Raw genomic sequence first — 14,848 nt, 5'->3', positions numbered from 1 at the left:
AACAGCTTTATCACTCCCCTATATGATTGGCAGAATGGTAGTAAATCTTCACTTCAGTTGAAAGTCACCAGGCAGTAGACAGACTCCATGACCTCTAATATCACCAGAGATAGAGATTTCATGGATTTCATCTGCCTCTCAAGGAAAGAATTAAGAGGCAATCTCAAAACTTGAAAAATATCTAATAGGATTAGAGCAGAATAGAAAATAATGCACATTATTTGAGGAAACCTTATTAAGTATTAGTTGTATAACAGTTGTAGAATCGGTAGTGTCAAGAGCTCTAGCATGGTCTATATGTCATATAAGTATATATTGTAAAGACTGAATACTTTCTTACTTTTCTTACTTAACCTCCTGTTTTTAAGAGGGGTTTTTTCCAAATTAAAGACAACAAAAACACTGGTTTCATACAGCCTATGATTTTCTGCTGTTGTCAACGTTTATTTTATATAGCCTTCCTCTGCTGAGATTGATATTTGATTCTCCAGTCTCATATCTAAGCCAGTTGCAGATTTCCAGCTGTAATTGCAAGGGCCCTTTTTGGATCAATATTAGTTAAACGTTTCTTAAATTGTAACTGTTCCTTAGAAACACTCAGAACTCACTCTAAATGCTTAGGACACAGTAACTTCAGGGGTAGCTTAAGAAGTTATATGCTTGTCGTAACATTCACTTTCTTTTAGTTTTTGTTTATATGGCTAACAATTCAAAAAGGTTATCCCAAATGTTCCTGTCTTAAGTGCCCCTAATATTTCACCTGTTTTACCTTAGCTATTCATGTTCCAGCTTGTGATGAGATCTTTATAGGCCCAGGAGCTATTATTGGGTTAGTTAGTTTGCATGAGGAAGATTGTAAATGTCTTGCTAACATGCCAAATACTCTAGGTTTCAAACAAAAGACATGTAGGAGTTTCTTTTTGCGAAAACTTCCTCCATCTCTTGTTGTGTTTCTTCTCTGTTAAATTACCGCTGCCAGTGTCACCTTTTTCTCAAAAAGAGATAGTTCACTTATGTGATGTATGTGAACAAATAGCTGAGATAAAGTGCAAGTAAATAAAGTGTAAAATTCAAACTTTAGACAGGCACAGATTGTTTGTTTTTTTTCTCCTCTGTTAATAAAAATAGAAGACAAAATTATTTAAAAACCCTACATAAATGAGTGTTTAACAATACATATGTACAAGAAGTCTGAAAACTTGGCTATTATTTTCCTACGGTAATATTGAATGCTAAGTATGCGACTCATACTTTCAAATGCTGCTTAAGTTGTGTGTTTAAGCACTGCAGCTCCTCCTTACCTTGTATTAAAATCAGCCAGGCACCTTGTCAAGCAACCTCATTTTGCCCCATTAAATCCCCATGCACAGAACAGAGTTACCATGAGCACCATAATTTGCCAGTCCCTCACTTCTTTCCATTTAAACATGTAATCCTCTTGTGAACATTTTTAACTTAACATATAGCTACCTGCACCATGTTTAAATGTATTTGGTTTATAATTTTAGGCATATAGGACTGGCTGTGACCACCGTATTTAATCGTTTTTATAAGCTAGTAATCAACATGAAGATATTTTTAAATACCTTGCAAGGGCTGGAGGGGTGGTATTTTAATATAAATCACAATAAAGTATCACTATTACTCTTTAGAACTATCCACCTTAAAGTTTTTAAGCAGCATTCAAGTAAAACACAAAACTGTAAAATTATTTTTTCTGTGAACTAATGAAGCTTGTGTGTTAATGTGTATTTTTTAGGTTGGGATAATTCTTCATTATTCTACTCTAGCCACAGTGTTGTGGGTAGGAGTGACATCTCGTAACATCTATAAGCAAGCCACTAAAAAAGCAAAGAGGTGTCAAGACCCTGATGAGCCACCGCCTCCACCTAGACCAATGCTCAGGTGAGACTGTTGCCTGTTTAATTTCTATTTTATCATCGTACGGCTGCCAGTTAGAATTTCTGAAGTAGACTGAATCAAATTTTGGTTCTCTGCAATGAAATGATAAGATATTGTTTGTATGGGAAACATAACAGTTTGTGCATTCACTGTTAATTCTACTCTGCTATGACTCCATGTAAGTGTGATTATGACTAAAGCATTTTAGTCTGTGTTGTCCCAGATTTAGTTAAATGATTTTGGCCTTCTTACCTACCCACTTTCCCCCTTTGCCCCAGGCCCTCACGGTGTCAAACTGTACTATTGTTCTTAAAACTTTTAAAGCACTTTCTTTGCAAATTTATTGAGGTCCCAGAATGACCATGAGGTTCTGGTATAGACATTTAGCATTTTTATAACAGTATAGTGGTATTCATGCCATCAAGATTAAGGAAATGAAAGAGGCTGGTAAAATGTCCTGCAACAGGTTCAAAATCAGCATTTCAGTTAGAACATTGGGATGGAGATGCTGGAAGTTGTTGGCTTAACACTATTCCCATTAGATTAGATATACAAGAATTTAAGATAAATTATGGTTTACTTCAAATGTTTTTTCCACCTGGAAAATGATTTTGCTATCAGCTGATTTTGTTCCATTTCTATATTGAACTTGCATCTTAATTAAACCTTGCTAACTCAAAATTCTCCACAAGGTGGCAGAAGTTGATTAGGTTTGATTAACCTTGAAGCCAAATGGAACATTATGCGAAAAATCAGTTTTCTAAGTCAACTGAGAGTAAAAACCAGAGAACTTTCTTTACAAACATTGGATGAGATCCAGTCTGCCTGCGTTCAACAACTGAGTACAGGAATTGCTAATTTATATCTTTTTCACATAAAGTAGGTGGTAATTACTAACTATAACTGATGCAAGAGTTAATGAGTGTTCATTTTGCTTTGCTTAGGTAACTTTTAAACTTTTATAAACTGTTTGGTTCTATATAGGCTATTATGCTATTGCCATCTGCTATCACCATATTATGCAAGCTCCTCTCAGTAGTGAATTAAGCAACATGGGCCTTGAAACAGTGGCAGCTCCCAGTGCCATGGCAATTAATCTAACCCAGGAGGTGCACAGCCCCACCAAGGGAGACACCTTGTTGGATCTAATGCTGGCCACAGGTGATGACCTGGTGAGGGGGCTGTGCGTGCTCAACTACCTGGGCGAAAGTGATCATCGCCTGCTGGAATTCACCATCCAGCGCAAGGTGGCAAAGGCCTGCAGTAAGGCAGCAGCCCTAGATTTCAGGAGGGCAAACTTCAACGAGCTAAGAAGGATAGTTGGGGAAGCGCTGAGGTCCCAGAGGGCAGAGGAGCCAGGTGTCCAAGGAGAGTGGTCACTCCTTAAGGAGATGATCCTCCAAGCCCAAAGGGAGGTAATCCCAACGAGGAGCAGGAGGGCACACAAGCCTCTCTGGCTCACCAGAAGCATCTGGGAATGTCTCCTTGCTAAAAGGGAGGCGTACACCCAATGGAAACAAGGGGATATCACCAGGGATAACTATACTGCAGTCGCTCGGGGGATGTAGGGGGGCAGTCAGGAAGGCCAAGGCAGAGATGGAATTAGGACTAGCTTCCCAGATTAAGGACAATAAGAAGTCTTTCTTTAAATACATAGGGGGTAAAAAGAAGGTTCCGGGTAATGTGGGGCCCCTGCTTTGGGAAATTTGGTTGTCACACCAGGCAACAAAGCTAACATTTTTAATGATTTCTTTGCCTCCGTCTTCCTAAGTAGGGACCAGAACAGTCACTCCCTGCTGGGCCCCCCTAGGGCCCCCGGGGAGGCACACCTAGGCCAAGAGTTAGTGAGGAACTAGTCAGGGATCTTCTGGAGGGACTGGATGTATTCAAGTCAGCTGGTCCGGACGATCTCCACCCTAGAGTTCTAAAGGAATTGGCCGAGATCATTGCAGGACCCCTGGCACGGCTTTACGAGCGCTCGTGGTGCTCTGTTATGGTGCTGGAGGACTGGAAGACGGCCAGTGTGGTTCCCATCTTCAAAAAGGGAAGAAGGATGACCCGGGAAACTATAGGCCAGTTAGTCCTTACCTCGATCCTAGGCAAGCTGTTTGAGAAAATTATCCTGGCACACATCCACGAGGGGCCAGCAGGGGACTTCATGCTTAGGGGCAACCAACACGGGTTCATCAGTGGCAGGTCCTGTCAAACCAACCCGGTGGCCTTCTGTGATCAGATCACCAAATCATTAGATGAAGGGGTAGCAGTGGACATAGTCTTCCTGGACTTTTGGAAGGCCTTTGACACTGTCTCTCACCGTGTTCTCATTAAGAAACTGGGGGACTGTGGTGTCGACACCCACACAGTCAAATGGGTTGCCAGCTGGCTGGAGGTCTGCACCCAAAGGGTGGTAGTGGATGGGTCCTTCTCAGCCTGGAAGGACGTGGGCAGTGGGGTTCCACAAGGCTCAGTCCTCGGGCCCACTGTTCAACATCTTCATCAGTGATTTGGACGAGGGGGTAAAAAGCACCCTGTTCAAATTTGCTGATGACACTAAGATGTGGGGGGATGTGGGCACACTGGAAGGAAGCAACAGGCTGCAATCAGACCTAGACAGGTTACAAGGGTGGGCGGATGAGAATAGGATGGGATTCAACACAGACAAGTGCAAAGTGATGCACCTGGGGAGGAACAACTGGCACCATACCTACAGGTTGGGGAACTCCTCTCTTGTCAATATAGAGGCGGAAAAGGATCTTGGAGTCGTCATTGATTCCAAGATGAACATGGGCCAGCAGTGTGGGGAGGCAGTCAGGAAGGCCAACCGTACTTTGTCATGCATTCACAGATGCATCTCGAGCAGGTCCAAAGAGGTGATCCTCCCCCTCTATGCGGCACTGGTCAGGGCGTAGGTGGAATACTGCGTCCAGTTCTGGGCGCCACACTTCAAGAGGGATGTCGACAGCATGGAGAGGGTCCAGGGAAGGGCCACTCGCATGATCAGGGAACAGCAGGGCAGGCCCTATGAGGAGAGGCTACGGGACCTAAACCTGTTCAGCCTCCATAAGAGAAGGTTGAGGGGTGATCTAGTGGCCTGTTATAAACTAGTCAGGGGGGATCAGCAGGCACTGGGGGAGTCCCTGTTCCCCCGAGCACTACCAGGAGTGACCAGGAATAACGGTCACAAGCTGGTAGAGGGTAGATTTAGGCTAGATATCAGGAGGCACCACTTCACGGTCAGGGCAGCTAGGATCTGGAACCAGCTTCCAAGAGAAGTGGTGCTGGCCCCTACCCTGGGGGTGTTTAAGAGGAGGGTAGATGAACACCTTGCTGGGGTCATTTGACCCCAGTACTCTTTCCTGCCATGGCAGGGGGTCGGACTAGATGATCTACTCAGGTCCCTTCCAACCCTAGAAACTATGATGTTGCCACCACTCCCCCCACCACCAGATATCTAAGTCTGGGGAACCCTAATCCCCAAACACGCATCAAACGAAGACAGTACATGGGGTTGATCCCTGGCTGGACCTGCCCACTTTGGGTCTGACCCAACACAGGGTTCTGGAGCCAGTACACAGGGTCAGACCAAGTATGCAGCCCCACAGCCAGCATGTTGGATCTAGCCCCTCTGTGCAGCCCCAGCATACCAGATTGCTGGATCAAGCTATGATGTCCCCATAAGTGCTGTTGGTACTTACCCATACTCCAAGGTAAGTTCTGTTGTTGTTTTGTTTTTTTCCCTCCTGCTCTAGGCCTTCCAAAATAGTATATGTTAAATTAGGGGACTTGCTATATGCAAGAAAATATGGTATTTGTTTTCTTATCCTTTCTATAGGAACAAAATGTGCAGTGCAGTGTTTTTGTTTTGAAAAGCTCTTTAAATAAAATCAGATCTCATCAGGTTACACTTTAAGTGCAAAAATTATTTTCTGACCTTACATGCTGCAATAAATTCATAAGATGTGGTTATGAGTGTCTGTACATATGTTGCTCTGTGTGTGTGTGTGTGTGTGTGTTTCATATACATACAGACATGATATTGCCTGTCTGTAAAGTCCTAGAAAGAGGACTTCAGAAGAATATTGCCTGTCCTTTTGAATCTAGGAAGATGATCAGAAGTACAATGGCCTCCCGTCCTTGCAGAAAATTTTACAGGTTTCCCTTGCCAACTGCTGGGGTTAGGTTCCTGAAAGTTCCCGAGGTTGGCAAAACCGTGGTTAGCAAGACAAAAGGCTTATGGGAAAAATGTCAGGTGGTGGGCTGATGCGTGGCCACAGAAAACCATGGGTACTCAAAACTGTATACCATGGTAGCCAAAATGGTATATAGAATATTAAGCATGGTTATTCAAAACCATGGTTGGCAAAGGTAACCTGTATTGCACAGTCTTGGAAGTTATTACAAAAAGACTATCCTTGAAACTATAGTAAACTATAGTAAAATCTTATATCTACAGGCTTATCCTGGTCTCCAGCCTGAAGTACTAGTATCTGCATAGTGGGAAGTTAATTTTGATTAGCTTCTGTATGAGCCTACTCGTGAGTGGAAGGTTTATATTGGCGTAGTTGGCTATGAAAGAAGGATTCACAGCCAGTTTCTTCAGTATTGGTTAGACGGCTGCCTGTTTGAACCAGAAGGGGGAAATGTCTTCCTTGAATACAATGTGGTGTCTTTTTTTTCATGATAAGTAGCAGTTCATGATTCAGCATCCAGGCAGGGTATGGGTTTGAGATACCAACCACCTATATACATTCCTTCCCACCCCCACACCAAATGCAAAAGGGACCTGTACAGATGTTCAGAATTTCTTGTAGAAGATGATAGGCTCTTCAGCAAGAAGTTAGAACCAGTACCTAGAAGGAAAATTTTCCTCCTCCTGATCTAACTTAATCTCACCTCTGTCCTTGGGGAAACCCATGATAAAATTATCAAGAATCACATTTGTAGGAGTCCTGCGGATAATATAATCCTGAAGGGCAACCAGCATGGGCTCATAGCAGGTTGATCCTGCCTGAGTAATCTTGTTTCTTTCTATGACCAGGTTACTAAATGCTTAGACGCAGGAGTCAAGGTAGATGTCATCTACTTAGACTTTAAGAAGGCCTTCAATATGGTATCCCGTCCTATTTTCATAAGCAGATTGAACAGCTGTGCCATAGATGACTACGTTGTCATGTGGGTGGCAAGTTGGCTTAAGGGTCGTACCCAGAGAGTGGTGGTAGACGGGTTGGTATCAGCCTGGAAAGATGTGGGCAGTGGGGTCCCCCAAGACGCGGTCCTTGGGCCGGTGCTGTTTAATATCTTCATCAGCAACCTGGATGAGGATTTGGAAAGCACTCTGTCCAAATTCATAGTTTCTGCCACAGAAGTAAACCTCCTGGTGCACTCCAGTTCAACCTGGAGGAATGCAGGTTTGGGGCTGGAGACCTTCCTTTCCTTCCCCCGAGCCCCAGGAGAATTCCCTTTCTCCCTTCCTCTGCCCTGTCAATGAGTTGGTTGATGGGGGTGGGAGGGAGCTTCTCTTGCACTGGAAGGGTTCAAGATACAGGAGAAGAGCCCCCACCTGGTGCACTTACTGGGTTCAGCAGGAGGCAGGTATCTCTGCAGCTGGAGATCCCTCCCCCCCCAGCCCTGGAAGGGTTCCAGCCCCAGGAGAGTTCCCCTTACCTCTTATTAGGGGTGCACCAATAGAGATTTTGGAGGCTGATACCAATATCTGATTTTTAAGGAGGCATATCGGCCAATACAGCTGTGTGTAGCTAGTAAGTCTGTTGTGGTGGAAGAGGAGCGGGGGAGGGAAGGGGCGTGCGGGGGGGGCAGATCAAGGCCCATGGAAGGGCAGGGTGGGACGCAGGATGGAGCCACAGCTCGTCCAGGGTGTGGCAGGGGGGAAGCTCCTGCCTCTCCGTGCACCCCAGGAGGGCATGGGGGAGGGAGGGCCCAGATCTGTGCGGCTGGCACCAGGCTCTTGCTGGCATTTGAGGTGTGCTTGGGCCAGGGCAGGCGGCAGCAGTGCTGGGAGAGGGCTTCAGGGGGAGCTGTTCCATGGGGAGGTGTGCAGTGGGGTGGGAGGTGGCTGTGACAGGGTTGGGCAGCCTTGCAGCACTGGAAGAAGTTTCATCTGTTCGAAATGCAGGTTGACTGTTGATCTGTAGATACTAGCAAGACATACTTGTTTGGAAAGACTGCCCAAATTTGCATGGTTTTTTGTTACTCCAAATTTTACTGTGCAGGATCCTGCATCTGCTTTTACACTAACTACTGTGTAGGAATATGGCAATACAAGAGTAGCAAAAGTGTGCCAACTTTAACCCTGGTTTATTTGGGTCAAACTGAAACAGTTGAGCCCATTTGTATTACCACAAGGTCATGCACATGTAATAGTTGCAGCAATAAGAACTGTGGGGAACTCCAAACAGCAGCTCTGCGTCCCCTTTTGAAGCCAATGCAAGTGTGTTACCTCATACTTTGTCTGTTATAGTATCAGAAATTATTTTACTCTTCTCCCTTTATCCCACCCTCCTAACAGCTTCCTACTGATAATTGCCAATCACAACCCTGATGGTTTTCAGAATGGTTTCACCCAAGCCTCAACCAAGCTAAGACTGACCTTCCTTTTCTCATTTCAGCATCCTGACTCTCAAAATCCTGGAAGTACAAAGTGATTTTTCTAGGTGGATATCACTGACAAATTAGCCTCTTACCAACAGCCCCTAGCACCTGCTCCCTAAATAAAGTCTCTTTAACCTGTTGTTAAGACCATTAATGTCTTTGCCTTATTTTTAGATTCTACCTTATTGGTGGAGGGATTCCTGTTATAGTCTGTGGAATAACAGCAGCAGCTAACATCCGGAATTATGGCAGCAGGCCAAATGCTCCATAGTGAGTATCAGATAATTGAGAACTTTGACATAAATTATTAGGACTTTTGACTGGTATTTCAGCAAACAAAATATAGATTGTGAATCTTCTGGCAGATGAGCCACATTGCATTTCAGCAGTTCAAAATAGTCTGTAAAAAATAGATTACTTCTGAGGCAGTGTCCATTTTGATGTACTGTCTTGTTTTCTTTTCCAGTTGTTGGATGACATGGGAACCTAGCTTGGGAGCCTTCTATGGACCAGCTAGTTTCATCATTTTCATCAATTGTATGTATTTTCTCAGTATATTTATACAATTGAAACGACACCCTGAACGTAAATATGAACTTAAAGAGCCAGCTGAGGAACAGCAGCGTTTAGCAACTAACGAACATGGGGAACTGACTCATCAGGATTCGCTGTCAGTGTCACTGGTTTCCACATCAGCTTTGGAGAATGAACACAGTTTTCAAGCTCAGCTTTTGGGAGTGAGCCTCACTTTGCTTTTATATGTTGCTCTATGGATTTTTGGGGCTTTGTCCGTTTCTTTATATTATCCCGTGGACTTGATTTTTAGCTGCTTTTTTGGAGCCACATGTTTAAGTCTTAGTGCCTTTTTGCTGGTGCATCACTGCATCAACAGGGAAGATGTCAGACATGCTTGGATAACAACCTGCTGCCCTGGAAGGAGCACGTACTCTGTGCAAGTTAACGTTCAGCCCTCCAATTCCAGTGGGACCAGTGGAGAGGCTCCCAAATGCACCAACAGCAGTGCAGAATCCTCGTGCACAAACAAGAGTGCATCAAGCCTAAAACATTCATCTCAGGGTTGTAAACTAACTAATATACAGGCTGCAGCAGCTCAGTGCCATCCTAGTTCTCTACCAGTAAGCACGGGTCCTCAGCTGGATAATAGTTTGACTGAACATTCGGTGGACAATGATATTAAGATGCATGTAGCACCATTAGAGGTACAATTTCGGACAAATGGGCACCCAAACCGTCACCATAAAAACAGAAGTAAGGGCCATCGTGCAAGCAGGCTCACTGTTTTGAGGGAATATGCATATGATGTCCCCACAAGTGTGGAAGGAAGTGTGCAGAATGGCTTATCTAAAGGTCGACAAAGCAACAGTGAAGGGCATTCAAGGAGTCGAAGAGCCTATTTAGCCTATAGAGAGCGTCAGTATAACCAGTCCCAACAAGATAGCAGTGATGCTTGCAGTACGCTTCCAAAATGTAGTAGAAATACTGAAAAAACGGTTGCTACAAACAACAAGAAGGATATTTTGAGAAAACCAGTAACAGTTGAACTTGAAAGCCAGCAAAAATCTTATGGCTTAAATTTAGCTGTTCAGAATGGGCCACTTAAAGGCAATGGACAGGATGGACCTTTGCTCACCGCAGACAGTACAGGCAATATTAGGACTGGGTTGTGGAAGCATGAAACTACTGTGTAGCATTGTACTTGTCAGGAGAAATTCATGCGAACTGTGATTCACACATTCCTTAAAACTATTAATACACAAAAAAACCCTGTTTACAAACAGTGGGTACTTTGCGCACAGGGGACAGATATCTGCCATGTGAAAAAATGTGTATGTTTTTGGAATATATCTTTGCTGTTCTCAGAAAGATAAACTTTTGATACTCTGAATTTTTTAAAGGGGCAGGTTCTGCTATGAGATGCAGAACAGTACTTTTTTTTTAACACACATACCCCACATCTGTGTCCACAACACATTTCAGGTTTGTATTTAAATGTGTAATAAATAGTATTTTCCCCAGCAGCAGTATGTTGCGTTTATGTATTTTTAAGGTGAAGATTACTGGCTGTAGTTGTCTTTTTGGATATGCTACTTAATTTCATTGTCAGAATTTTGATAGTCTTTATTTGCTAAAGAAAAAAAGTAGTTTTCTGAAACTGAAAATACAGAAGTTTCATACTTAATGCAACTGGTTGCATTAATTTTGACATTTGAATGACACAGAAAAACTACATTAAAAAAATAAAAGATTTATGGAATAATACAGCTCTGTATTTCTAAATTGCTTTTGTAACTGATTCATCAATTCACTCTTAAGGAAGCATTTAATGTACTAAGTGTATAATTATATGCCTAATTGTGTTTAATGTTTTTCACATTGGCCTTAGGCATTTTTACGTGGGCCACTCTAATTCACTTGCTCTTCTCCTCAAACTATTATATTTATTTGTAATCTCTAGTAATTGTATATATTAACACAGGTATCATTTGAACTAGAAACACTTGAATAGCCGTGTCTTAGCAAGTAGTTATTACGATATTTACTCAAATATAAGATGAAGTCCCCCCCTCCACCACCACCCAGTCAGCACAAAGGGAAGAAGTTCTTCATGTTATATTTAAATGCAAGGAAACCTCATGAAATACGTTGTCATTAAACTGCTGCCAAAAGCAGTATTTTTCAGTAATGGAAATCATCTATGAAGTTGATTTAAATGCAACCAACACTGAACATGACCAGAAAACGCATGGCCTATATTGGGCAAACATGAATAGGTTAGCATAACCCAGATAAATAAGATGTATAGTAGTGCCCGTTGTGCTCAGCTTTGACTTTTGTTTTTCTTCCAAGTCATGATGAACTACACTGAATGCATTTCAACTTCCACTTCACTCGCATGGCTTGGCTACTACACCTTTCTTTCCCATTTCCAATGATTCCTGTTTCTGCACCAGCCTTAAATATCTGGAAAACCAAGCAGGGCCACAAACAGTTCATCCAGAATCCCCTATTGCCCCCTCTCGCAGCCTATCACATACGGTTAATGTGGCCCCAACCTCCATAAGGTAAAGCTGAACCAGGTTGGCCTGGACCTCGTCTGCATATACTTTTTTGCAGGATTTCAGGACTTGAGAAGAAAACCCAGTTCAGGTCATGGTTGGGGGGAGGGGGTGGCTATTAATACATGGATCCTTTGTGGAGGGGATCTGGAGCACACACACATACTGAGCAGTGCTGAGCTGTGGTTTGAAACGCTGTTGACTCTGCTGGGGCCCAGCTTACTGAAATGTATGGTGAAGTTTGAGTTTTTCGGCATTAGGCTAGTAAAAGTGCTGCTTAAAAGTGTGTTTATGGAGTGCCTGTGCTAAAATGCAGCAGTTCAAAGCAGGTAAAATGCTTCCATTCTGGATGAACTAAGTCTCTAGGTACCCATAGTAATTTGCCTATGCGCAAATTACTGTAAGCATGTTTATTTTTAAAGTCAGTGTTTTCAGATTTTCTCCTCGCTCCCATGTGCTCATGGAGAACAGGGTCTGACAAAGAGTGGGGGAAAGGACTCAAGGGAGAAGAAAGTGGTGACAGAGGGTAAGGGGGCCACCTTCCCCTTCTTCCCAGATTTATTTTCCCTGCTATAGCAGTGGCAGGAGGACACATTCTAGGCAATGCTGCAATAATTAGATTCTATACCTGAAAAAGCAACACATCTATAACGGTTCTATATATAGAATCTAATTACTGGGGGGTTGCCTTGTATTCAAGTAAATGCAGTACTTAGAGGTAACAAAGATCTCAAAAGAGATGGATGTAAGCTGTTAGGATGTAACTTACATCTCCATGATTCTGTAACCATACAAGTGTAGCAAAACAACTGCAGCATTACCCTTGTCAAAGCTAGGGGGATTTATCTAACTTATGGCTACAAGATTGTGTAGTTACTTCATAGCAGCTGATATGCACTTCTGAAAACAGTTACAGTTTACAATTTTTCATCCCTTGTGGCACATTTATTCTGATTATATGCCAGCCCAGAAACAGAATCAGAGCCTTTTGTGTTCAACAGTTCATCAAATCCTGCTAGCTACTCACTTGCAGTGGACTTGATGCCACCGACAATCCCTGCAGTCACTAGTTCCCCTTCAGAGCATTTTAATGTAGCATTAAATAGCAGATGTGTAAGAGAATAGATGTCTCATCCTTTCTGACATAACTTTTCATGAAATTTAGTAAACTGTGCAATGTTTCTTAACACCAGTAAACTGACAAGTATTGAAAGCAAAGCAGAGAGAAATTACAAAGGTGGACGAAATGTCATTCCTATTCCAATAAGACAATAGTTGTAATATGGGTACCAGATATGAAAGTATTTGAATCAGAAGAGTGATGGAAAGTTACCTAAAATAAAATCTATATACTCTTATATAGAGCGCAGCATGGAATATTGTGGAGGCCAGATAGTATTTACTTAGTTTCCTGTACTTCATCCTGTTTATATTTAGTCTCTCAAACTATTTGTAATACATATTGATAGTTTAGAGAATACAAAGCAGTCCTGTGTTTCGCTTCATGAATCTTATTCTTTACCTGCTTTGATGATTTTGTAGCTCTACATGCGAAGTGTCTCTCTTGTGATTCATCATCTGTTTGTTGGTGTTCCCCATATCAAAGTTATTTGTATTCGCATGCTAGCAGATTTGTTTGCTATTGTACAATATTGGCATCACAATTACCCTTTAAAGTTGCCAAGAAGAATGTATCACAGTGTAAATATATACTGCCTAGCCAATGAACTGTAATTCATAACTTGTCAGAATCTCCTGGCTTTTTTAACGTTTCAAAGCTGTTCTTGTACATGTTGATAAATTAATTGCTCTGAGGTTTCCCAGGAGCACATGAGATGTTAAGATAGTATCATAGTTGAGAGTATCTTGCAATAATAATTTAATGCAAAATAATCTGGAAGTAGTATAATTATCCCCAAACCTAGCATTATACACCTGGGAAATTAAAAGTTCAGATGAACCTTTAAAGAACTCTAACATGAAACTATGAAAGAGCACAGTGTGTGCAGTCACTGTTAATTCTGCTCTGCAGTGACCCCATGTAAGTGTGATTATGACTAAGGCATTTGAGTCTATGTTGTCCCAGATTTAATTAAATGAATTTGGCCACATTTCTCCTCTGCCCCAGGCCCTCATGGTGTAATCACAAAGCAGAATTAAGGTTGTGAGGCAGTGCCAGATTTAGGCTTAAACTATACAAAGCAGAATTAAGGTTGTGAGGCAGTGCCAGATTTAGGCTTAAACTACTTAAGCTACAGTTTGGGGCCTCTAAATAAGAAAAAAAAAAACCCCCTGAATATCAAGTGTTATAATAATCAGTTGGTAAATAACAGATAAAGGAGATATGGGAAAATGACTCTAAAGATGGACATTTTCATTCTGACAAAAGTACACATACACTGGAGTCTTCTCATCATATGGGGCCTCTTAAGATGAACATAGATTAGGACCTCAGCATGTTGTAATCCGGCACTGTTGTGAGGTGTCCTAACTGCATTTCCAAGTCTTACACAGGCATGGACAAACAAATGAGTTGCCATGAAGTAAAACAAGTGGACTTTATTTTGCATCATCAGCATAATATTAACTCCTGAACATCTTCATGTTATATTCCATATACTCTATTTTACCATAGTTCACAAATGTGTGGTTTCAAACTTTTAGTCTGAGAATTATTGTAGGATTTTAAATTAAAGAACAGGGTGGGTGGGTGCATGCATGCTCAATAAGAAACCAAAGAGAATGTGACTACAGGATACATATAATCATGTGGAAAATATGAAGTATTAACTGTAGGAATCAATTTTTCCCTTAAACTTTTATGGCCAATTTATGGTGGCCATTTGAAACCATTGCTGATGGAAAAAAATCAGTGAGAATCGTCTTGGAATCAACAGTCTCCTCCAAGACAGGTTACAGTGGTCTCTCAAAACCCCAGCTACTAGAAATACAGTCCCTTGAGCCTAGTACTGGCATCAAGAGACTTCATGCTTTTGAAAAACTGTCTGAGCCTCTCCTTCACAACTCTCTAGATTGGTTGATGTCTCCAAAATAGGAAGGAGCACCTGAAGGTCAACTAGCTTCTTCAAGTTGTCTTTGAAAATCTGTATGGAACCATGAGATTTCAGAGTCATGTTCTTCAGCAGCAGTACTGCACATAGGCTTACCCTCCTGCCTGATCATTTCCAGTCTTTGTGAAAACTATTCCTGCTGACCAAAGGTTGCTGTGAGGCAACAATAAAGATCTGTTTCTCACTTCT

General features: G+C 42.2%; 1 protein-coding gene across 2 annotated transcripts in view; it reads left to right on the top strand.

Moving 5' to 3' along the window:
* ADGRA3 (adhesion G protein-coupled receptor A3) overlaps window positions 1-14,316 on the top strand; it is a 121,834-nt gene extending 107,518 nt beyond the window's left edge. The window contains exons 16-18 of one of the 2 annotated variants that reach the window (XM_090035707.1): window positions 1,760-1,905; window positions 8,686-8,781; window positions 8,978-14,316. In XM_090035707.1, coding sequence (XP_089891833.1) covers window positions 1,760-1,905; window positions 8,686-8,781; window positions 8,978-10,220 — 1,485 coding nt within the window. In that variant the 3' untranslated portion in view covers window positions 10,221-14,316. The remainder of the gene's footprint in view (window positions 1-1,759; window positions 1,906-8,685; window positions 8,782-8,977) is intronic. The other variant, XM_090035706.1, reaches the window with a different exon arrangement.
* The last annotated feature ends 532 nt before the right edge of the window (window positions 14,317-14,848 follow it).

Source organism: Crocodylus siamensis, chromosome 2, assembly GCF_052110815.1.
Source record: "Crocodylus siamensis isolate JL-2025a chromosome 2, ASM5211081v1, whole genome shotgun sequence".
Taxonomy (NCBI): Eukaryota; Metazoa; Chordata; order Crocodylia; family Crocodylidae; genus Crocodylus; species Crocodylus siamensis.
Note: the sequence above shows the minus strand (reverse complement) of the source record. Positions and strands in the feature narration are given on the sequence as shown.